Below are 26,686 nucleotides of genomic sequence, written 5' to 3' on the forward strand. Positions count from 1 at the left end.
AGTATATTTATTTTTGTTATTTACAAAAAAATGCATACATTTTATAATTTCCAGTTAATTTAAACTCTCTCCATCTGGTAGTAAAATAACCTCTTAACTTTTCCTCTGTATCCTCAATCTGTTTTTGTTTCTTTAAAATGTCTTGGTATTCCTCCTTCAAAGCTTTTATTTTACCTGCATATTCTTGTTGTCTCTTCCTAATATCCACATCCTCTAATTCCTGTTCCCTTCTTTTTGTAGACTCTAGTTTTACTATTTTTATCGGTTCTATTTCCTTTACCGTATAAGGATAAAGTCTATTGGTAATATTAATCTTCTTCCGAACAACTGCAGGAATAACATTCGTAGTCTTTATTAAACCAAGTTCCTCTAAATGAATTTCTTTAGGGATAGTAGAGAAAAGAGTTCTAGATCTCGTAAAATATGTCTCTCCTGTCTTTATAAAACATTTCTGGATCACGGATATAGTCTTATCTTCCTTATTATCCTCAATTTCCAAATAATTAACTGGTAGTAAATTAAAACTAAATGCTGATATAACATAATTAATTAACTTGTCTCTTCGTTTCTTGTCATTCGGTAATTTAATTTGTATTCCTGTTAACTTGTAAGTATTACTATTCCCCCAATATATATATTGTAGAAAATCATTATAAACAACACAGCAGCTATTTTCTAAAGTATCTGTTAACTTTTCCCACATCTTACATAACGGTACAGAATAAAATGGTGCATCTTCTAAATACTGTTTATTTTTATTTATTAATTCTATACAATCTTTTATTGGATCAAATTTCGCATCTCTAACATAATATCTATCCCAGTCTTTATAATTTTGTTCTAATTGTTCATCTCTGTCAACATAGTTATAAATAGTCGCCTCTAACCTGGTAATTCCACGTTCTCTCGCTAACTGTGATCTAAATGTTTCCTTTAATCTCTCATCTGGACAATTTAAGAAATCTAGAATGTGGTTTCCAAGTTGTTTGTTTACTCCGGGACTAGTTAATTGACAAACAAATTTATTATAAATTTTAACTCTAGAATTCTTATTGAGCCATGTTAAATAATCCAATCCTTTCCAACAGTTCTGTTATTATCAACTATGGTTTTGTAATCTTTTTTCTTCTCTATCTCATACATTAATCTATCTCCATTTTCTATATAAAGAAATTCATCCTTAACTTTCTCTTTTGTCTTTTGCTTACGAAAAGAAAAATTATTTATTAAATACTTAGTCATCTCCTCTTTATTAAATATTCCAGAAAAATCTTGTGTTATATCTAAATCCAATAAATAATAATGCTCTTTTCTAAGTTGTATTAATATTACGGGTAATTTCTTTAACAATACATCTAATTTTACATCTGACAACTCTACTTTAAAAGGAACAGCAATTGGATTATTATACTTCTCTAGAATAATATCCATATCTTCACCTATAACTTGTCTTACACCTTTTATAGTTCTTGTCTTTTGTCCCAAAGATTGTAGTAATTTTGCTTTAACACCATGTTTGGCTAAATTAAACATAGAAAATTGACCTCTTAAATAACTATTAAACGATCCACAAATTTCTTTCTTTATTAATAGCTTTTTATTCTTTAAATTACTTTTATCTCCTGGGCAATCATCTCCTACACAATTTTTAGAATCTGTAATCTTTACAACCATTATATTGTCACAAAATAAATCTGTAATTGGAAATAATTCTTTTAACTTCAATCCTCCATTTGTATAATCTATGTTTCCAACATCTGTTATGAGATTGTTGTATTTTAAATTCTCTAGTAATAACCATGTTCCAAACCTCTCATTGGTTGGTTTTATCTTAATTCCTGATAACTCTGCAATAGAATATTTATGGGTAGCTGTAATGTCTTTTTTACATCTTTGAATTTTCTACATTCTGATAAAAGCTTTTATTTTATTTCTGTATTTCCCAACAAAATTGAGAAAGTTGTTGATAACACATCACTTGTTCCAGTAACACAAACACAAACGCTAACACAAACACCAACACAAACACCAACACAAACACGCGTTAAGGCGTTAACTAATTACACCACAACATCATTAGGTCCGATTGTTTCCAAATATCTAAACACTAGAAACGATAAGTCATTTGGGATAGTTGGTGGTAATGATGGTAAGATAAATTGTTTAAAATCGGGTCACACATTTGAGATTTTAAAAAAACTGATACTCCCATTAAATTCTACGGAAAATTTTATTAAAAATAGCATTTTGAATTTTTCAAATATCTTAATTGGTAAGCGAGAAAATAATAAAAATAGGTTTTTGCCCTGAAAGTTATGCAACCTGTATTGCCCCTGTAAGTTATGCAACCCGCAATACATGGGTGGGCTACCCAAATCTGAAGTCAGATTGCCGAAATATCTAATAGGAACCAAGATAATGAATTTCTTATTTCTGACCGCTGTGCATTATATATACACAACATTTTTTGAATTTGGCGCCATGCCCCTTAGAATTAGACCGCCTGCTCGACATATTGCGCAATATATGTATCGTAGCAAATCTTCGCCGCCGTGACGGCAAAGTGAGAATATTTTACCTTATAGTGACATCTAGTAGAGAATTGTGGAACTTGTTAGATGTACACACACTTGGAACTATAAAGACCGATTTATAACATATTATTCTTGCCTGACTCTGTGGCTCGGAGAGTTAAGGCAACAGTCTAGTAAGCTTGGTTCAACCGATAATGTAGGTTCGAACCCGGCTGAGGAAGAACAAATTTATACACCCGGCCGGGTATAAATTTACTTCCACGTGACTGTTTAATGTTACTGAGTTATTGGTGGGTGAGTGAGGGCCCCCTAAAAGGTGAGAGCTGTGTGGGTGGATGCTATAGCTCGTATTCAGATAAAAATGCTGGGTGGAAAGCTATAGGTACACTTACAGACCTCAAAAGGTAATGAGAAAAAACCTGGGTGTCCATCTGGGGGGAAAAATAATAAAAACCAGCGCTGGTCCTCACAGATGGACATCCAGGTTTCCCCAAACACGGAGTTTTGCTTCCGTAAATAACAGCCCTGGTAAAAATTCATTGCATAACTCCATATCTCAACTAAAATTCACCACATAATCATAGATAAAAATCATTGCATAACTCCATATCTCAACTAAAATTCACCACATAATCATACCATAGAGAACTTGAACCTCTGGCGTGGACGTAAAGTCCCGTAAGTTAATCAAGTAATGAGTAAATGAAGGTCACTGGCGAGAGATTAAGTTCTCCCTAAACCTGTGTGGGCACAGCTGAAACCTCTGGCGTGGGCGTAAAGTCTCGTAAGTTAATCACTTTCAAAAATTATTATTTATCTTTTTTTTATCTTATAAATGAATCAGTCATCACACAAATACCTAGGCGTTAAATCATTAGAAGAAATGTTAAATTCGTCGTTCGAGTATATCAAGATGCAAGATTTAGAATAGGTAAACCGTATGAAATCACCAATGGTGAAATTGTAAATACAATGCATGGTCTAAAAGCACATTAGACAACATTAGACAACAAAAACAAGTTGTTTTTACCAGATCGATATGGCAAAACCTTAACTAATGAACTTGTTGACGATAAATATAAAATTATATATAAAGGTAAAAAAGAACTCTTTGATAAGCAAACAAAGCATGGCATTGAATTTGTTAAACCATGATGATTGTTGTATCAAAGCGGAATCAGATAATATACAATAATAAACAACGCCATTGGTTTCCTCCAAAAATAATAATTCTCTAGAAAGTGACAAAAATATAGCAGAATTTTTACCTTGTTTTTTTTAATACTTTTTGCCCTGATTTTGGGTTTTTTACCTTGCGGTTATTGGCGCCTGCTCTAGAAAGTGACAAAAATATAGCAGAATTTTTAAATTGTTTTTTAATACTTTTTGCCCTGATTTTGCATATTTCTCTTTATATTTTTGGTGATTTTTGAAATATATAAAGCATATTTTGAAAAATGTCCTCATCGGCCAGAATTTTTAGCTTGTTTTTTTTAAATTTTTGTCCCAATTTTGGATATTTCTCTTTATGTTTTTGGTTATTTTTTGTACTGCTCTAGAAAGTGACAAAATATAACAAAAATTTTATTTTATTTTTTTAATACTTTTTACCTTGATTTTGAATATTTCTCTTTATGTTTTTGGTGATTTTTGAAATACATAAAGCATATTTTGAAAAGTGTCTACAAGGACCCCCTATAGTACTGATTTATTAGTGGTTCGGATTCTGCTTGAAATATTGACATCCAGTACAGATTAACTGTAAATTCCAAGGCTCAGCCATTATTGGCTGTTTTCTTTTAAATTTTTCATACAAGCGCTGATTAATAACAGTTTGTGTTAACGAACGAAATATAAGTAATCAGGTACAAACGTACAATTATCAAGATGAATTTAACTTTGATGTTATCATTTTTATCCTTAAACTTATCGGAAGTATCAGCGCCTTTCTACCAAAAAACAAGGAAACACTGTTAAACACACCAGTTCGATCCATTTGTACTAAAAGTCACAGAGAAATGCGACATGAAACTACCTGAGAGGAAATGTTCACTGCACACTCTGTAATGTTTGCTTTGTTCATTCATGTTGGCACTATTCATACTCGCCAACCAGACGACGCGGCATCTTCTGATCAATAATTATAGAGTCCCGTGCCGTGAAGCGCACCTTCTGCTCTTTCTCCATAAATTGGAGGATGAACGTGAGTTTCTCTTAAACACCCGAATATTGCACAGTACCATCGTAAACATAGGTTGAAATCTCCCACCCACCCGCTTGAATTTCGTATGTTTACAATAAGAACCGGTCTCAATCATGGCTGCTCGATCCCACAATGCACCAGTTTGTGATGTAGGTGAAACACACCTATTGAACACCTTGTCGATGTCGATTGCATTCATAGTAATGGAGTCCGCAACCACTCGTACAAACTCCAATGCTCTGGTCCTCAAAGTGGTGCCCACGGTAATATCCCGCCTGGCAAAGAATCGTGTCAACTTGCGTGATGTTATTTTATAATGGCGTTTACATTGCTGAAGGAAATATGTGATAGCTTTGAAATTGGAGATGCCCATCGAGATTACTGCATCTTTGGCCCACTTCCGGAAATGTCAGTTACAGTATTGAGCGCCTCGTGGAATTAGGTGTACATGTGATGACGAATTCGTGCAGTTTTGGGTTCCTTTGTGCGTACCACCTCTCTCACTCTTGGAGTTTGTCAGGTGCTATCTTGTATTTTCGTGCAACAGTTTGTTTTATATATTCACATTGTTATATACACGTTGCATCAGAGTCGCCAACTTAAAATACATTTGGGGGCCAAGATCGGCAAAAACAATACTTTATATTTGTAAATATACATAAAATGTGTCGTTCTACGTGAAGGCCAAAGTCAGCGCCTCTGCACTGCATGGTTTTTTATAGAGAACTGTTCGTGAATGCTTGTCCGTTTCACTCTGGTGGTGATGGTTCATAGGAACTGGTTCGTATGTTATGTGCTGTAATTTCAGGTGTAGCACTTTCGTCAGATAATCTGGTGAAGTTTGATCACTATCACACCACAATGTTTGACCTTCCCACACGACAGGTCTCTTATGTTTCTCCAATAGGCTAAACAACCAGGCTAAACAATGCGGCTGTCAAGATAGATTGGCATTGTACCGTCCGTTGGGTACTTCTGCGTCACCTCTGTCATTGCACAAGCATGAGGATCACAAGTCATTTGGCTAATGGCACAACAACGCACTTATTTGCCCGCACACAATGTTTGCTATTGAACAAGCATGTGATCTGTGTCACACTACTCAACCAGCACTCGTTGACAACCAGGCCACCTGCAAAGCATGTGCAGCATCATCCAATGATATCATATCTCACAAGGATATGGTGTTCGTCCTTCTAAGGCTGCGAACATGTTTTGGGGCTGCTGTCAATTGCGAAGTGCTGCACTTTGCACTTGTTGCTTTGCTTGCATGCTCGTCCACCCATTAGAGTTTCGATTTAAGTGTACTTTATGCACAGTAAGGGCTAATCGGGACTGAACCTAGAGTTTAAAGTGGGATCCGAAGCACTATGTGCCTCTACAGGGAATCGAACCCGGTATCCCATGATTACAAGGCGACGACGATACCACTGCTCCATCGGGGAGGCCGAATAGCTTTCATTATTAGCCTAGATCCTAACAAGTTCAATAGCTACATTCAAAGTTTTCTAGATAAGTAATTTGAAAGGTTTTTAAATTTTAAAGTGGAACTTCCTCTACAAAACGTAAAATTTGGGGGTCACGTCCCCCTTAAAGACGTACCTGTTCATTGGACTTATTGAAAATGTTCAGCTTATTTTCCCTTTGCGTTTGGCAGGCAAAGCGTGGTCTTGGTGATGTCATGCCGCATGAAATAGCCATTGACCAAGGTATGAAAAGCATGAAAACGGCAGAGGAGTGCGCCAGGATAGAATAAGAGAGATGGATATATCAAATAGAAAGTAAAATAGAATGGCAGAAGCAGTCTGGTCACTTCATTGATGCAATATCTTGCCTAGCTATTCCAAAACTATCGATTTCAAACTTTCGGCCGCTCTATGTAATCTTTACCGCGTTGAGATAGGAGTTGAATGTCCATCAGCAAGCAACTGGCTATTAGAAAATGTAACACGTATTCGTTACTCTTATAGACAGAATTTAACGCATTAATTGGCTATGAAAGTAAGGATGTATCAAAGCGTCGCTTTCATCTTTACCGATCATTGATTGATTTATTGATTTGGTTTATTTTACTTCGCATTTCTGCCACTTTTCGCTAATCGCAAAAATTAGGATAACTGATGATTTCATGAAATTGATGAATAGACACTCACAATGGTGTCGTAGCTCGCTGTGATAACCACTCCGCCACGGAAGTCGGCAAAAGCAAAATAGCTAAAGCAAATACTGCTTTAATCTAAAGAATTCATTGCAAAATATGTTTAAAAGGTTTAGCATTTAAACCAAAGAACAAATGGTTCCACAGTTTTAAAATTCCAAAATTTACATGTGAGTGCTCCACAAAATTTCCTCATAACCTTTAGAGCTCTTTCTTGAATGAGGTATGAATGTTAATAACAAAATAGGATAACAATGTATTTCAGTACATTAAGAGGTAATATTCACTCTTCTGGTGGATAGAGGATATAATAATGATTATGATATAATAATTATAAGTTTGTAATAAAATTAGTATTTTTATTGTTTAACAATAATTATTATTTGTGTGTGTGTGTGTGTGTGTGTGTGTGTGTGTGTGTGTGCGTGCGTGTGTGCGTGTAATATAAACTGTATGCCTTTTTGTTGTGTGTGAAAGGATGAGTATGTGTTTACGTTTATAAACTATATATTTTTTCATTTTTTAAAAAAATATTTCTCTCTCTTTTGTACTTCATTTGTCAAAAGATGTAAGCAAATATTTAAGTATGAGATTCATTGATTTGGTGTTTTAAGTTCACTTTATGCACAATTAGGCTAATTGGGACTGGACCTACAGTTTAAAGTGAGATCCGAACCTCTACGTGCCTCCACCGGGTAAAAATAAGTAAATAATAGTATAGTAATAGCCATAACAATGATAATAATGATTACGGTTTTTATTTCTAATATGGCCCGATTCCCCTAGAAAAATTTCTAGCGAATTCCATTTCTTGTAATTTCTTGCTTCATCTTGAATGAGTATCAGTTGTTCGTTCACCTACAAAGAAGCTTTCTTCTTAGGCTAAACGGGAAATGCCGCACGAAATAGGAATAGAAGAGGCAAAGAGGGGAATGAGCACAGCTCAGAATTGCGCCTCAAACCCAGAGAACTGCGCTGGTGAAGTAATGAACCAGGCCACGCAGTTCGCCGCAAAGATTCTAGGAATGGCACAAAGTGGCCGAATGAAGCGTTCCGAAAGGGTAAGTGACGTCACCATAGGCGGCAAGGTGGTGCTTGAGCATCCCTTGCATAAAGTTCAACACCCCCAATGTTCATCGAAATAGTCATAATACTAACACAAATGTGTGTGTAAAAGTAAGTTTAATAGACCACAATCAAGCAATATGCTCTTACATTTTCGATGCCGTCAGACAAGTAATAAACAATTGTGTAGTCTAGTAGAACAATCCTTTTTTTCTCTACCACATAAAGCTGCTTAAAAACAGTAAGCGAACATTATTAGGGTTGTATATAGTTAGTCGCCTGTTTACACTAGTTACGAAATTGTTCATATGATTTTTTCGTGTTCTTCTTTTGTGTGTTTGTTTTTAAATATTCTCACATAGGCTAGTCGAGATTGGACCCACTGTATAAAGTGGGATCCGAGCCACTAAAAAGTGTGCCTCCATAGGGTTGTTGTTTTGCTTTATTCTACTTCGCGGCAATGGGATAATGGTACTAAGATGAAATAGATCAAGCGTAATCACAAACATATGCCGATGACACAATACATGCTTCACAAAGAATTATACTTTCTGTGGACCCTGAGCCTCGTCGCTCTGCAGAAATGTAGCCCAGGATTTACTACGTGGATGTGAGGTTGATGATTGAGTGTCTTCAGCGAAGTTTACTTTTTACCTCCACAGATATCATGCCCGAAACCCCTTGCTTACTTGGAGATCCTGTTCCTATTTCTGCCATTTCTCTCTCTCTCTCTCTCTCTCTCTCTCTCTCTCTCTCTCTCTCTCTCTCTCTCTCTCTCTCTCTCTCTCTTTTCTCCATGATTTATTTATCATCCTTTATAGTTGTCTGTCTCTTTTTCTTTCATTCTCCAATGTTATCACTTCTCTCTTCCTATCTTAAAATACCTTTTTCTTATGATGATAGGTAAACGTAGAGTATGCCTTTGTATGTATGTATTTTTGTTGTTTAGTATTGCATTTCTGACGCATATGGCTAATTGAGAAATGGCGATGATTGATGATTAGATGAATTCGACAAAAGGGACACTCACATGGCCGTAACTTGGGACTTAACTTTGGGGGTGCAGGCATGAACTTGAGGCTAACTTTTTGGGGGACATAGTCAAATAATTTTTCATCTTATGAAAACTTTTACATTTGCGAAATCATAAATATTATTATTTATTATTTAGGTCCTCAGGTCGTAGGATGTTAACAAAAGTATCCTGAACTTGTAAATTTCAACAAAAGTTGACCATGTAATGTGCTCGGCCAACGAACCGGCAAGTAATCATGACCATATGTGTGTGTGTGTGTGTGTGTGTTTGTGTGTATGTAAATGTCGCTTAAAATTTTTGTTCCCTTAGAAAATGCTGATGATATAGTCTTAATTGCTAGCAGTGAAGAGAATTTACAGAGGAGCGTAATAGAATGGGGAGAAGAACTTGCGAGAAAAGGGATGAAGATTCATATTAAGAAAAGTAAAGTTATGCAGGTGGCAAAAGGAGAAAAAGATCATGAAATAGCAATTAGATATGGAAACGAGAACTTGGAAGAAGTAGATGAATATGAATATTTATGAACCATCATAACAAGTGATGGTAGGTGTGATGAAGAAATCCTAAATAGGAAAAGAAAAGCAAATACAGTATATTATCAGTTCAGTAAAACAATAATGGGAAAGAAAGAAGTGGCAGTAAAGACAAAAATGCAGCTATACAAATCAATATTGGTCCCTACATTAACATATGGAATAGAAAGTTTACCACTTCAAGATAAACATCTGAGTAAAATTCAGGCTAGTGAAATGAAATACCTGAGAAGAGCTGTTAATAAGACTAGGAGAGATAAAGTGAGGAATGAAAGAATAAGAAGAGAAGTGGAACAGGAGTCGCTAGAGAAAATAATTGAAAAGAGACAGCTAAAGTGGTGGGGACATGTATTCAGAATGAATGAAGACAAAAAGGTAAAGCAAATTCTAGAAGTAAAGGTGCAAGGTAGGAGAGGTAAAGGAAGACCAAGGAAAATGTTTGAAGACAGAATGGAAAAGATTGGAAGAGAAAGGAATAAGACAATAAATATGATGAAGAGAATGATGAGAAACAGACAGGAATGGAGGAGATGGATCGAGGCAACCAACCCTACGCTATGATGGCAGAAGGGGACTAGAGGAAGTTAAGTTAAGAAAATGTTGCCCATGTTTCAATTTATCTCTTCTCCACTCAACTTAATTCGAAAGAGAAGCTAAAATCTATTTAACATGGCTTTTGCTCATTTCTTTCACTACTAAATTAGCTATGTTAACCTAACGACAACGAAATAGAGTTTGAGAACCTTTGTAGAATCGGCAATGAATAAAAATAATCATGAAGTCCAATTCAGTATATTGTTACAGCAGCACGGTTCTTCTCAAAATATTTACTTGCGATTCAAAAAGGGTCTTATACATCATCAGTTTTACAACTCTATTCTACCCTCCCCTTGGACGTGCTTACTGTTTCATATTCACTTACTACATTCAGTAATTAATTCCACCTAGACGATTGTCAGAATCGGTAATATACACGACGCGGCAGAAATATTGAGACGATTTAAATTTGCAAAATGTATATTAAACTTTAGAATAACAATGAAAACATTTACATTATTGGAAAGTACATACAAAAGCATTTCATGTGATGCGTATGTCTTGAAAATATTGTCACTCAAGTGGGCACCATTCTTCCTCAAACAAACATCTGAACGCCGACGAACAGAAACCATAGCCTTGTGCAGGCAACTGTTATGTCTCACCGATATGTGACCATGCTGACAGACTTTCTACACAGGGACGGCGACAGGGGTGGGCACGGGTGGGCAAGCACCCACCCAAAAATTCCTGTGCCCACCCGATTGCCCACCCAATCAAATTCAATAAGTACATATACTCGGGGATATATGAATGATTAAATATTTAAGTGTAACCTGGTGTTCATAACATGTATATTTTACTTGTGAATATTATCTATGCCGGAAATGTTCACATATTATCAACCCATAAAAAGCCACTTTTGTCATTGTTGAAACAAAAACTGTGATCAAATTAATACTTCCAAGTTTAAAAGCAGCTAGTAGGTTTAGGAGGCTCAAAATTATGCAGGGTATCATCAAGATTAAATCAGAATTGAGGGTGAACTTGAGGGCTGCAGCTCCGGGCCTCCACTACGTATATATATTCCGGCCTGGCTATGGTTAAAATAATCTCCAAATAAACAAATAAAAACATCATCTTAGCGTTACTTCCACCAGCAACACAATAAAATTATTTCGACTTTTTAATTAATATTAGAATAATTTAATCAAGAAGACTTAGTTAGATGGGCAGGCCATGTGACACGAATGGCAGAGGAAAGCATAGTTTACAGGATTCTTGTTGGGAAACCTGATGGTAAGGGACCAGTAGGAAGGCTAAGACGAAAATGGAGGGATAACGTTGAGATGGACCTAAAATAAATCGGTAAGGATGGGAAAGATTGGATTGATCTTGCCCAGGATAGGGACAGATGGAAGGCTTGTGTTGCTGCAGCCATAAACCTTCGGGTTTAAGTATGCTATAGAGCAGTCATGTCCAACGCGTCGATCGCGATTGACCGGTCGATCTCGGGGCGTTTGTTGGTCGATCGCAGTTATCTATTGTAATTATACGAATATACGTTATTTGAATTCAACTTCTATAATGTATAATGGCTGAGTAGGTACAGATTTTTGCAAAGATTAACGATTAATAGTAGCTCACTGCCTGTTGTGACAATAAAAAGTAGATCACTGCTTGATTGAAGTTAGACATGCCTGCAATAGAGTATAATACAATTTTAATTAGCTCTGCATTGAAATTCCAGAAGTGTCCCTTTTTTTTTCATTACAATTTTTATATACCTGTCATCTTCAAATATCAATATGGTATACGAAATATCAACTTTATATTCGTTCTACTAATAAGAAGGAATCGCAACAATCACTACAATACCGAAGTAAATAAATTTTAATAAATCAGTTATATATGGAAAAAGCTACAGAATTATTCAATTGCTAATGAGTGGCTTATCCTATTTAGAAATCCTCGTGCCACACATAAATTTTGTCACATGAATCAGCCGAAAATGTCAACAGAATCTGTAGATGCAGCTAAAGTAAAGAAAAAAAAGTTATGTCACGAAGTATATAGAAGACGATTTTGTTAGTTTGTTTCTAAGCCCATTTTTATGCTCAGATAGGCTAATCGGGACTAAACCTACAGTTTAACGTGTAGTCCGAACCCGTGTGCATTGTGCTTCCACCAGAGGAGGGGGAGTCGAACACAGGACCTCTTCATTATAATGCGACAGCGTTATGCCATTGGCGGAAAAAATATACAGGAAGAACTCGCACAAAACGTGGCATTTTATCACCACAGAAGATGCGTCTATTTTAAGAGGGTGATTGCCTGAGACAAATACTTGAGACTTTCGGAAAACAATGTCATTATTCACGGAATTAGCTGCCTTTATCCACTAATGAAACGCTGTGCAATTGAAACTACCACCTCAACTTTCTAAGAGCTATGGACTAATGAAACTCGATTTTTGGAAGAGTAAGTTGTGGTTGTGTTGTTTTATTTAAAGTCATATTTCTGCTAATTTTGATAATGACGACGATAAGGTTCAATGGTGATAAGATGAAAGTAACGAAGGGGCGAAAACAAACATGCTGACACTCAAAATACAAACCCTCATAAATTATTACTTTGACAGTGGTTCCAAGCGCCAGGAACTCGTTGCCCTGAAAGAATAAAGTTTCCAGGGTATGCTGCACAGGATAGAGGTTGACATTCTAGTGTGTTCGAAATAGTTACCCCATACAACCCAATGAAAAATAGATGAAGTATTACCGGTACGATGATCAACTTCGATGAATTCCTTGTGTCCTAAATCATTTTGTTACCTCAAAAAATATGTTCATGTAACCATACGTGTATTGCTTCTCCCGCATTAGTAATATGACAGTTCTTCAGAAAACGAAAAGCAACTTAGCTAATAATCTCTTAAATTCTGAACAGATTTCTCAATCTTACTTGTTTATTACTTATGACGAGTGATATTTTGTCAAAATAGCCTTTCATTAGCCTAGGGATACTTAATGGACAATTAACATTTTTTTTTTCCGTGTGTGTTTTAAATCATTCCTAATAAGACGTTCATTTTAATCCAAACGTTCAGTGGCGGCGATTAGGAGGAGCGGGAAGTGGGGGATGCAGTTCCCCAGCCACATTTTGCCACTTTGTGCCCCCGCACTATGGCCTCTTTATGCTAAGCCTTTTCTACCAAGAAAACGTATATTCATGGGTGCCCACAGGGGGGGATTATGGCGCAGGCTGCGCCATCGAGATACTTTGGGGGATTTTTTCCCTTCAAATAATGTAAAATTGAACATTTACATATTTTTCCAAAATACAGGTAAAAATTTTACACCTTAAATTCACCATATTTAATCCATTAGATGAAGAAAAGAAAGCGTTTAAGGTCATTATTGAAGGTGCGAGGGGGGGGAGGGGATAAATATCCATCTCTCATATATTAGGCCGTAATTGACACGTGGCTTCGAGGGGGAATTCTGAATTAAACGTTGGCGAGGACAGTATTCAACTGTAAGTCTTAGATTATGGCGGGTATTTTAGTTAGAGGGGCATTGAGCATTAAGGTATCCAATTCTTGTGTATTACTATTGTCTTAGAATGTTGCAGAAATTCTGATGTGGAGACTGAGAATTAATTTTTTGGAGGAGGCAATATCCAGTCTTCAATATTAACAGTAAGTCTAAAATTGGCATGGACATTTTTGTGGTAGGATTGAGTATTAAATTTAAAGGGGGAGATAGGAAACTCTTGATAAAGTGTTAAATCTTAGATTGTCAAGGGATTTCTGTAGTGAAGAGAGAGTTTGAACATTACATTTTGGAGACTGTATTTAGCGATATGGTATACACGCGTTTTTGTATTTAGCGATATGGTATACACGCGTTTTCGACCCCGAACATGCCAAAACAGAAGTTGGAAAAGACTAAATATCCCGGGATGCTAAGAAAGTATTGACACCCCGTTAAATTAATATTCTTGAAACCCTGCAAAGAAATGGATGTAAAAATGTTCTTGCTTGCTTCGCTCGCAATAATGTGTTTGTTACAACAATGCGTGTTTGGCGCTTTACTGAGGTGGATGTGAATTTTTATGCTATAGCTGCATTACAAGACATGAGCGATATTCTCCATATTCATGAGTAACATCACTTCTTAAAATATAGTGCTTAGTGTTGGTATACTGCTTATTTTAAAGCAGGTGCATCATTTGTAACAAAGAGCTAAGGAAAAAGTTACTTTCGGTGTAGGGATTACGATATAGTTTCAGGGCGCAAATGATATGATTTGGGGGGGGGGACGGATGACATGATCGTGATTTTTGTGGGGATGCGCCATTGGCCTTGGGGGGGATGGACACCCCTGCGTACATTGTCCTTGCCCCTCAAATGTTGGCACCCAATCGCTGCTACTACAAACATTCAGATAGATTTGTCAGTTGTACAAACTTTCTATCATTGACGCCGAATACATAAAATCAAGTATGTGCCTTGTATTTGTAACACAAGCTTAAACCTAATTCACATTTATTTCACTGTATTAACATGCATGAAAGAATTGGATTACAATGTATGGCTGGGGTATAGCTGCGCATGTGTAAACACTCCCTTAAAATAATTGTGTCCATCAGAGACAAAACGAAAGGAAATGGAACAAGATGCGAGAATAGATTAGAAAAGAATAAAGAGGAAAACAAGGAAAGGGAAAAGAAGTAAGAGGAAAATTGGGAGTGTAAGAGAGAGGGGGATACATACGTCTTACGTACACATACATGATCTTAGATTTATACTGCCCACCCTAATCTATCACTATGAAGCTTCTGCCCACCCGGTCGAAAATTTCTGGCGCCGCCCCTGTTTCTACAGCCAGAAGTGCGTAGGCTCTGTCTCAATTGGTGTCGTGTATGGATCCAGCAAGACGGTGCCACAGCTCACACAGCGGAGATATCGATGACGGTTCTTCGGGGGATGTTTCTAGGAAGAATCATGTCAGGTCAGGTAAATGTCACATCGCCTTCACGTTCGTCGGACTTATCTGTCGGTGATTTATTTTTGTGGGGGTTCTTGAAGAAAAAATCTACATGATCCGAACTGACACGCTGGAAGACTGAAGGAGTCTATTCGCGCTGCAATACAGCAAATTCCACTGCAGATGCTGCACAAGGCTATGACTGTTGTACATCGACGTACAGAGGTTTGTATGAGGGAGAATGGTGTCCATCTGACTGGCATTATTTTCAAGACATAGACTTACTTAATTCCTTTAGTTCCTACTGGAACATAGGACATCCACGAAGCGTCTCCACCTCACCCGGTTGTATGCAATCTCCTTCATTTCTTTCGAACTTTTCCCCCGTTGTTTTCCTTCTTCTTCAATAGTACGTCTCCATGAGTTTTTGGGCCTTCACCTTTCTCTAGCACCTTGACGGTTTCAATCAAGTGCTTGTTTCTCGATTGCATTGTCAGCTTTCCTTAGTTTCTGACCTTTCCAGTTATATTTTCTTCTTTTCATTTGGTCTTTAATCTGGTCTTCTGCTTGTGTCGCCCCTGTCAACACATGCTTTTTCAAGCACAGAACTATTCAATCTGTATTGTATTAATCTATGTTGGAATCTTTTCTTTAAAAATGTGTTATTGTTAATGTTACAATAGGAAATGAATTGTTTAACTTAAATCAGAAAAAATGTTGAAACTATGGAAATATAAAACAACTATGTAGTAAACCTTGGTAAATTGTAAACAAAATTGTGATATAAAAGAGCTAGACTTTTGCAAGTCTACGGGACATGCTCCTGGTTGCCGAAAGGCTGATGGTTCAGGGGACGTTGGGTAATATCTTGCTTCAATCTTCGGATTGGCTGGTGTACTTGTACTCCGTTTGGCAGATATTCCACAAACCCAACCCTGAATAAGGCGTTCTCCTGCATCATCAAAAGACCAGGGTTATAAACTTCGGTACAACTAATAGGTTTAGGCCTACAAGTTGTATCGGGTGAACTGTCTGTTTGAAAAAGTTTTGTATAACATCGGAAGTATAAATAAATCTTCGAGTAAAAGATCTTAAGGATCTTTCATTTCTAACCTACATAGGTGATAATTAAAAATAAATCATACAACACAGACCTCGCAAGGGCTTGGTCCTACTAACCCTTAGAAGCCTTTTAGAAGTCCGATAAAAGGGTTATAACCAGACTAACATAAAGCCCTGAAGGCAGAAGGTGCGTGTCATGCTGCTCGTGTCCAAAGTTCTTGATTTGTGATTACTTCTTGCCAATGTATATTTGATATTCTCCTGAGACATTTGTTAATGAAAACTTGTAATCTGTTTGCGATTTGGTTTGCGACATTCCAAGATTCTGCTTCTAAAATTCTTTAAGTTTGTTTCTGTAGTTATAACCCTACTCTTCCATATTGGATAAAGTTGCACAAAGGCCCCATTAGCTTTTTTGATGCGTTGTTTTACATCATCTTCTGTACCTCCGTTTGTTACACATACATTTCCTAAGTAGGTAAAATTGACTACATCTTCTAAGGTCTCATTTTCTAATTGAATATGATCTTGAGTTCTTGCATTTAATCGCATTGTTTTAGTCTTTCATTTATTTAACATCAGTCCGAATTTTTTAGCATCTACAACCAGACTGTATTCAAGATGTAGGCATCACATGAAATGCTTTTGTATTTACTTTCCAGTCATGTAAGTGCTTTCATTGTTATTCTCAAGTTTAATATAGATATTGCAAATCTAAATCATCTCAATATTTCTGCCTCACCTTGTATAAGTATTATGTTAATTAAATTAAACACTGTGTTATTTTCCTACTTTTGTAGGTCGAGCGTCAAGTAGGCCCTGATGAGGGCGCTAAGCAAGCCGAGGATTTTACAAGCAAGGGTCAAGGTTGCATGACCGACCCACAAGGCTGTCCTGGCGCAGGTCAAGAGAAGGCTGAAGAGGCTGCGAGCAAGGGAAGCGGTATGGCTGGTCGCCGAAGGAGATCTGATAGGGTAAGCGAATGCGTAGAACGAAACGAGATGCAGATAAGGAGACAATAGTTTCATAACCTCCACAAGATCTAAAAACAGTCACCAGTCAGTAGCGTAGCCAAGGTCTTCTTGTGGGAGGGAACTTTGGACTGAATAGGGTCTACTAAAATGTTTCCATGTTATATATAGCAGAATCTATGAGTTAATCCGAATTTCTATTACGTTAACTTATGTATGGATCACGTTTATGATACACTAAAAATCACTTTATCTAAGTAATAGTTCACAACCAATTTTTTCTTGGCTGTTCGGTAGAAGACCTAAGGCTTTCACTAGATTGCTACATGTAGTTCCATTGTGGTATATCATCGGAATATAAGCCCCGTCTAGCACGCAATAACTTTTTGACTCAAGGTGCACTGCAGGTGCATCCCAGTGTCAGGCTGGTACAAGGAAACCATGTTCAACGAAGTAGACGATAAGCGGAGTTCAAGTCGAAAAGATTCAACGAAAGCCTGTCTGCTGCTGTCACCGTTCTTTTTGTTGGCACGCACGCAACACGTGACCATACACCGTACTGTACACTCCAGAGTTTGTTCAGGGAAACCTTTACAACCTTTTTATACCTTGAAAAAGAAAATGATTACGTACATTGTAAAATGATGTTCCGAATTCTAAAAAAGGAACGAATGAACTTTAAGGGACATAAGAATTACTCACACCTTATATAGAAACCAACAAGGGAAACGCTTACACTATGTTATGGAGCGGTGTAATGTGTGGTGTACGGTCATGTGGTGAGTGCTAACTAATGAATGAACGTTTGAAGCAGCAGCCAGACATTTGTTGAATCTTGTGAACTTGAATACCGCGATTCGTCTATTTGGTTGAACGTCATTTCCTTGCACCAGCCTGACACCGAGATACATCTGCACTACGCCTAGTGTCAAAGGGTGTAGCGAACTAGACGAGACTAAAAAAAAAAAAAAAAAGTAAAGTGCTCCCCTGTGCATAGCACCACGCCATGAAGACGAGACTAATGATTATCAATTTAGTATACATCGAGGAAGCAAGGAAAGATAAAAATTAAAACAGTAAAGTGCTCTCCTGTACTTTGCACCACGCCATGAAGACGTCGTACAAAGGTGTGGAGTTAGGGACCCACAATTTGTTGATCACGGCCGAAGATGTTGGTGATGTCATCAGCACCACGGCCTTGGCCACCTTTACACCACAGAGTTTCCTCCGGGTACTCACTTTGCACGACGCTGGGTGGACGCCGGAGCCGCTTGAACAGATGAAAAAAAAAACCGGTTCTACCCCGCCGGGGATCGAACCCGGGTGTCTCGCATGGTAGTCATACGCCATAATGACTTCTTTTTTTAGTAAACGAATACCTCTATTAGGCAGTATCCCCCGTCATTCACATATTTCTCAAAAATTTCACATGTCAATTTTTACTGTATTCTTGTTTTTACTCATTTCGGACAAACACAAATATCCAAGTCTTCGAATTCTTTAAACGGAATTCTCGAAGACAAGTTGGTAAGAATACACTGTCGCCTGTGCGCTGTGGTTAGTGATATTAACCACAAATTGTATAAGTAATTAGTGTCAGCACACATACATAAGTCAAATCACAAACACTTACATGTAAGAAATACAGCTCAATTACTTACAAAATGTCCACAATCACTTCGAGGTGACATTTATTTTCACGAAAAGCTAAGGAGAATCGAACACATGACCACACACCTTGATTTCTAGCGCTGAAGTGAGTAAGAAATGATTCATACTTCTCTAAGCTCAAACGAAATAGCCAAGTGTAAAAACATACCATCTAGTGGTGAATTGAGGAAACACATATGTGGTCAGCGTCGATAACCACCCCACAGGAAAAGAACCGTTACAGTTTGAATATGTGGTTAGCACAGGTAACCACCGCCCCTGAAAGTAGTCTGGCATGATATTCCGCCACGGAGGTCGACACAACTGAGCTACCGCGACACTCAAGGAAAGATTCAAGATGAAATTGAATCTGACTTGCATTTAGTTAAAATATTGGAATTTGACAAGAGAAAACACAAGGGAAAATCACAAAAGAATGGTTTATACAAGAAACGCAATTCTGAAATGTTTGCATTCTTATAGTGTTGTACTACGTGAAATAATCATTATAGAATTGAAATATTTCTATTATCAATAGACAATTTGATTTGATTTACTTTATTTTACTTTTTGTGCCACTTTTGGCTAATTTGCGAAGATTGGAATGAGGGATGGTATGATGAATGGACACTGAGAAACATCCATGCCCAGGCCGGGATTCGAACCCAGGACGTCGTGGCGTGATGTTCTGTTATTTCAATTAACAACTCAACCAAGTTCAAGCTTATAAGTTGAAACAACTGTTTTAACCCGCATGAGCTAACTGAAATTTTAATGAGAGGAAATCTTGTTTGGTATTACTTTCTTAATTGTTATTTTCCTACTTTTGTAGGTCGAGCGTCACGTAGGCCCTGATGGTGGGGCTATTTCTTAATTCTCAAGGAGTACATTGTTTTGTTCTGATTAAGAATGTAACTGTTGAATAACATCATTGTGAATTGCTTCTTGATAGTTTTGAAGTCTGGAATTTTAGGATGGAAACCAATTGAAAATCAGACAAAACTGCTAGGTACAAGAAAAACAATTTTGAAATGTAGAGAATCTTATAATAATATATAACATGAAAGGAACCTTATAGAATTGAAACACTATTGCGATTAACAAGAGAGCTGTCTGGAATTGAAATAACAACTCAACCAAGTTCAAGCTTATAAGTTGAAACAAATGTTTTAACTCGCATGAGCTAACTGAAATTTTAATGACAGGAAATCTTGTTTGGTATTACTTTCTTACTTGTCGTTTTCCTACTTTTGTAGGTCGAGCGTCAAGTAGGCCCTGACGAGGGCGCTAAGCAAGCCGAGGATTTTGCAAGCAAGGGTCAAGGTTGCATGACCGACCCACAAGGCTGTCCTGGCGCAGGTCAAGAGAAGGCTGAAGAGGCTGCGAGCAAGGCAAGCAGTATGGGTGGTCGCCGAAGGAGATCTGATAGGGTAAGCGAATGCGTAGAACGAAATGAGATGCAGGTAAGGAGACAATAGTTTCATAACCTCCCCAAGTTCCAAAACCAGTCACTAGTCAGTAGCGTAGCCAAGTTCTTCTTTTGGGAGGGAACTTTGGACTGAATAGGGTCTACTAAAATGTTTCCATGTTATATATAGCAGAATCTATGAGTTAATCCGAATTTATATTACGTTAACTTATGTATGGATCACGTTTATGATACCTTAAAAAATTTCGCTACCAATTTTATCTTGTCTGTTGGATAGAAGACCTATTCTTGATTTCTAGTGCTGAAGTGAGTAAGAAATGATTCATACTTCTCTAAGCTCAAACGAAATAGCCAAGTGTAAAAACATACCATCTAGTGGTGAATTGAGGAAACACATATGTGGTTAGCGTCGATAACCACCCCACAGGAAAAGAACCGTTACAGTTTGAATATGTGGTTAGCACAGGTAACCACCGCCCCTGAAAGTAGTCTGGCATGATATTCCGCCATGGAGGTCGACACGACTGAGCTACCGCGACACTCAAGGAAAGATTCAAGATGAAATTGAATCTGACTTGCATTTAGTTAAAATATTGGAATTTGACAAGAGAAAACACAAGCGAAAATCACAAAAAAATGTTTCATACAAGAAACGCAATTCTGAAATGTTTGCACATTCTTATAGTGTTGTACTACGTGAAATAATCATTATAGAATTGAAATATTTATATAAACAATAGACAATTTGATTTGATATACTTTATTTTACTTTTTGTGCCACTTTTGGCTAATTTGCGAAGATGGGAATTAGGGATGGTATGATGAAGTTGATGAATGGACACTGAGAAACATCCATGAACAGGCCAGGATTCGAACCCAGGACGCTGTAGCGCGATGTGCTAACCACTCCGCCACAGGCGCCGGCTAGCAATAAATAAAGCTGTTCTGTTATTTCAATTAACAATTCAACAAAGTTCAAGCTTATAAGTTGAAACAAAAATTTTTACTCACATGAACTAATTAAAATTTGAATAACAGAAAATCATGTTTGGTATTACTTTCTTATTTGTCGTTTTCCTACTTTTGTAGGTCGAGCGTCAAGTAGGCCCTGATGAGCCCGCTAATCAAGCCGGGGATATGGCAAGCAAGGGTGAAGGTTGCATGAGCGACCCACAAGGCTGTCCTGGCGCAGGTCAAGAGAAGGCTGAAGAGGCTGCGAGCAAGGGAAGCGGTATGGCTGGTCGCCGAAGGAGATCTGATAGGGTAAGCGAATGCGTAGAACGAAACGAGATGCAGATAAGGAGACAATAGTTTCATAACCTCCACAAGATCTAAAAACAGTCACCAGTCAGTAGCGTAGCCAAGGTCTTCTTGTGGGAGGGAACTTTGGACTGAATAGGGTCTACTAAAATGTTCCCATGTTATATATAGCAGAAGCTATGAGTTAATCCGAATTTCTATTACATTAACTTATGTATGGATCACGTTTATTATAGCCTAAAAATCACTTTATCTAGGTAATAGTTCACTCCCAATTTTTTGCTGTCTGTTGGGTGGAAGACCTAAGGCTTGAACTAGATTGCTGCATCTAGTTCCATTGTGGCATATCATCAGAACATATAAGACCTGTCTGACCAGGTCGGAAGGCTGTCCTGAAGCAGCTCAAGAGAAGTTTGAAGAGGGAATCAACAAGGGAGGTAAGGTAGTCGGTAGGAATCTGACAGGGTAAGCGAAATAGACTGAAATGCGAGATCCATTTCCAAAGATTTTGCATTCTCGCCTATCTTTGTGGTTTGAAAAGCTATTCCTATTGTATGGTTTTTAATTAGAAATCAGAATTGCCTGATCTTTAAGAATCAATTTGACGATATAGAAGATTCCATTCTGTGATTTGAAATGTACCACAGAGTTGTTGTTCAGAGGCACTTATTGGGAGAATAATTAAAATACGCACAATACAAAATCTCAACCGATACCTATAAATTTAGGATACAAAATCTTCTGATACCAATACTATATTTCACCGTATAATCGTCTCAGATTTTATGCCATTTTTTTATTATTATTTTGAAAAATGTGGGATGTGACCATTATGTGATTTTTTTAATTGTGTCGCTGTGACCGGTAACCAAAAATCATTTATTACTGAACTGTCTTTGGTACAAGGTTAAGACACATGGAATACTGTGAATATACTGCATTGAAATTCAATAGTCCAAATCGACGTACATAATTTCTTCGTGGCAGTTTAGCGTATATATTTCCGGTCTGAAAATAGAGTTAACATGTTTGTTGATATTTTGTGTGTATTGTAGAAGAAATCACTTGATAAAATTTACTACAAAAAATGAGGGAAACCCCCGGTAAGATCACGCCTCCACCCACATACTATCAGGGGTATGCGCTTTTGCCCTGGTACCTAAAAACTTTAAACCAGGGCGTCTGTTTCTCGAATAATGGTTCCCCCTTTTTGTTGACCTTTATTGTTCCATTTTGGGCTATACATTTGCTGTTAGAATACCTAGCCTGATCTGGTTTCCATAACAGGCTAGGCTTACAGCTTGTTCTGCAAAATATTTTGAAATATACTAAATATTGTATTGTCTTTATTATTCAGATATTTCTATAAATTATAACACCATTTAGCCTTGTTCCATGATACCCAAAAACTCAATATGCTGACCAAAGCAGAATTTATTATATTTTGAAACCTAAACTAAACGTTACGTTTCAACCTTCTAGCAAGGTCTTATTCAGACGCTGTACCCAATACAAATGAAATAAGATACAAAACAGGAATAAATATATGCACAAAAATCATTCGTCTCCAGACATAAGATTATTAGAAAGTTGTTTATCTGGAACATTCCTTTTCAGGTGTTCCAGCAGGTGGCCTTCCCCTGTCAACTGTTGCTTCACCTGACAGGCGTCTAGATAAACATTTCCTTTCATCTGGAAAGTGGTTGGACTCTTTATCTCACGCTCTTTTTCCTTATCCTTTCTTTCTTCATTCCTCTTCCTTCTTCTCTCCTCCTTCGCTCTTGTTCTTTCCACTCTTTCTAACACCTTTTTCCATTCTTTGTTTATCTTCAGTCTCCCATTCCAGTCCATTGTGTCTTCTTCTCCTTTCTTCTCTATTTCTTTTGCCTCCTTCCATTTTCTCACTAGTACTCTCTTCTCCCTTGCTATCTGCTTAGCCTCATCCCACTTTATGTAATGTCCTGTTTCTCTCGTGTGATTAAATATAATTTCTCTCTCCCTCTTAAGTCGTACATCATCCCTATGTTCTTTCAACCTGAACAGGTCTAAAGAAGACCTTGCTAGAAGGTTGAAACGTAACGTTTAGTTTATATTTTAAAATAAAAAAATTCTGCCTTGGTCAGCATATTGAGTTTTTGGTTTCCATATGTTAGTGTTAACGTACGGACAATAGACAAAACAGATAATTAAGCTATATATTACATGAGTTAACATTTTGTTCGACCATATTATCAGACCAATAACATGTCTCTAATTGATTTACCCCCAAAAAAATACTACAGTGTTGATAAGTACGGACGTACGAAATTTCATCTTGTGTGTCCGACGATTAAGCATCCCTCTCATTGATCTTGTTGTCTGACGCGCCGATTACTCGGTGAAAGGTTACAAACCAATTTTTGGACTAAAAGAACAGAGTGGGACGATTATGCTGTGAGTGAAATATGGTTTCCGTTATTGTATGTTCTACATGACAGTATGTGAAAAATGTTATGATGAATAACTCTCACCTCCTTAAATAATGGATGTAATCAGGTGGCTTGAATTCATTAGCGAGATAAATTGTGTATTCAGAAAATTAGTTCATATATCCAGAACATGTGAATAAGACTTTTAATTAAATTAAATGAATGAATAAGAGAAAAGGACAGAGCTGTGAACTAAACTAAGGCTAGATTATAACACCATTAAGCCTTGTTTCCATGATATGAAGAACTCAATATGCTGACCAAGGCAGTAATTTATTTTATTATAAAACATAAACTAAACGTAAAGTTTCAACCTTCTAGCAAGGTCTTCTTCAGACTCTGCACCAAGTACAAATTTAACAAGATACAAAAACAGGACGATATATATACACAAACATTACTCCCCTCCAGACTATTAGAAAGTTGTTCTGGAACATTCTTGCAGGTGGCTTTCCCTTGTCAACTGAACAAGAACAACTTTCAAATAGTCTGGAGGGGAGTAATGTTTGTGTATATATATCGTCCTGTTTTTGTACCTTGTTACATTTGTACTTGGTGCAGAGTCTGAAGAAGACCTTGCTAGAAGGTTGAAACGTTACGTTTAGTTTATGTTTTATAATAAAATAAATTACTGCCTTGTTCAGCATATTGAGTTTTTCATACAGGCTAGAAATGTACAATCTGGAGGATTATCAGTAAATTTAGCAATGAAGTGATGCATCGATATATCAATATCCCGCCGGCCCCGTGGCAGAGTGGTTAGCACATCGCGCTATGACGCTAGGGGTCGCGGGTTCGAATCCTGGCCTGGGCATGGGTATTTATGAGTGTCCATTCATCAATTTCATCATCATCATTTATACCCATCTTTGCAAATTAGCCAAAAAGTGGCACAAAAAGCGAAGCAAGTCAATCAATCAATATCAAGACGCGTAGACGAATTAGTAACACTCTCGCTTTAGATGAATACAATTCGGATTTGATCAATGGTGTGAGTTCCAAAATTTCGCTAGGAGTGGCCTTGGTATATTCTGGGCTGCGTTTTGCAGACTAATGAGGCTCTGGCGCGTGGACTCACAACCAGTATACCCGCTGTGGGACTTGTGTCTCGTTCGTGTGCCTTTGTTATTGTCCTTTCATCCATTTCATCCTATCACCATTCATCCTCATTCTGCTATTAATAGTCTAGTCAAATTACAGTTTTACCTGGACAATCAAAAAAAAAAAATGAAACGAAACTTGCGTACTATTTGAGTTGTATTTGTCACAGAAAGTCCCAAAGAATCCCGTTGCGAGTTTCGGAGAAATGACGTCATCAATATGGCCGCCGTCAGAATTTGTAATGAAATCTTTAAACGCGTATAACTTCTCACAGAGTAGTGAAAGAATCTTTGTTTTTGCACCAAATTAAAGTGAATCAATTGGACAATTTACAGAATGAATACATTACACTCCTCACAAAAAGTTTGGAATATTGTAGGCATTAGGTGATAGGCACAGCCTTGGAATGCAACAACACATGGTATCTGTCTGTCTCCTGGACGTTCATGTATTTCCACCGACATATGCCACCGTGTCTAATATAATAATATTCCAAACTTGTTGTGCCTAATATAACAATATTCAAAACATTTTGCGTCTAATATAACAATATTCCAACATTTTGTGAGGAGTTTATATTCTTAAAACGCTCTACAATTATAAAGTCAAAACGTTTAATATGACTTTACATATTTACGCTAAAACGTTAAAACAGATAATGATTTTTTTTTTCTCCAGTTCTTGTACCTCTCGAGTACATATAACATTCTTATTCTGTAAATTGTCCAAATTGATTTACTCTAATTTGGTTCAAAAACAAAGATTCTACCACTACTCTGTGAGAAGTCATAAGCGTTTAAAGTTTGAACTACAAATTCTGACGCCGGCCATATTGATGACGTCATTTCTTCGAAACCCACACCGGGATTCTTTGGAACTTTTTGTGACAAATACAACTCAAGTAGTACTACATACTCCAGAAATTTTCGTTTCATTTTTTTTTTTTTAATGTCAAGGTTGCCTTCCAAATATGCCTAATTTGACTGTACTATAGACAAAAGTGGCAGAATGGCAAAGTCAAATAAAACAAATCAAAATCAAATTAATATTCGTTATGATTGGCTGAAGAAAAACCACGGTGAGATACTTTAAAACTTCGAATCCGGTCTTGGTCAGTATAAGCAGGTGGGTGAATTTGAATTTCTATCTGTCATTGAATTGACACAGTGAGTAAGTTGCTGTTGAGAAACCCATAAATTTAACTAAGAAAAGTACATTTTTTCCCAGGAGGTGAATGCACAATGATCCCATAATCCAGGAATAGCAATAACTATCTGAAGGTGGAGGTATCCAGGATGATATAAAAGAAGAAAAAAGAAGGGGTTACTTAAAAAAACAACCTAAACACGCTTTTTATCAATAGGTCATCGTACATGATTAAAAAATACAGATATATGTATGGTAATATATAAATTACATGTAATTATTGGTAATTATCGAACATAATAAAAAGTATACTGCACAAATTTGTTAATTATTATTGCGAAATACTGTTAAACCCTTCAGTCATGGCACCTATTTTTATTTAATTTTTTTAGGAATATACAGAACGTCCATAAATGTTTAATACAGTTTTAATTTGTTCTACCTACTTAAGCATTAAAATTAGGGTAAAATCGAAACTTTTTGCTCTGCTGTGAAATATATTAAATCTACGTGGAATCATGTTTGGAAGTAATTGAAAACTAGCA

The 26,686-nt window shown here is 37.0% G+C and overlaps 1 protein-coding gene across 4 annotated transcripts in view; it reads left to right on the forward strand.

Annotated features, from left to right (window-relative positions):
- Positions 1 to 26,461, forward strand: part of LOC146002472 (uncharacterized) — a 40,335-nt gene extending 13,874 nt beyond the window's left edge. For 2 of the 4 annotated variants that reach the window (XM_083140339.1, XM_083140343.1), the window contains 5 exons: positions 7,777 to 7,956; positions 16,917 to 17,090; positions 19,994 to 20,167; positions 21,256 to 21,429; positions 26,223 to 26,461. In XM_083140339.1, the coding sequence (XP_082996465.1) occupies positions 7,777 to 7,956; positions 16,917 to 17,090; positions 19,994 to 20,167; positions 21,256 to 21,429; positions 26,223 to 26,240 (720 nt within the window). In that variant the 3' untranslated portion in view covers positions 26,241 to 26,461. The remainder of the gene's footprint in view (positions 1 to 7,776; positions 7,957 to 16,916; positions 17,091 to 19,993; positions 20,168 to 21,255; positions 21,430 to 26,222) is intronic. The other 2 variants (XM_083140340.1, XM_083140341.1) reach the window with 2 other exon arrangements.
- The last annotated feature ends 225 nt before the right edge of the window (positions 26,462 to 26,686 follow it).

The sequence above is a fragment of the Lepisma saccharinum genome, chromosome 18 (genome assembly GCF_977018435.1).
Source record: "Lepisma saccharinum chromosome 18, izLepSacc3.1, whole genome shotgun sequence".
NCBI classification, from domain to species: Eukaryota; Metazoa; Arthropoda; class Insecta; order Zygentoma; family Lepismatidae; genus Lepisma; species Lepisma saccharinum.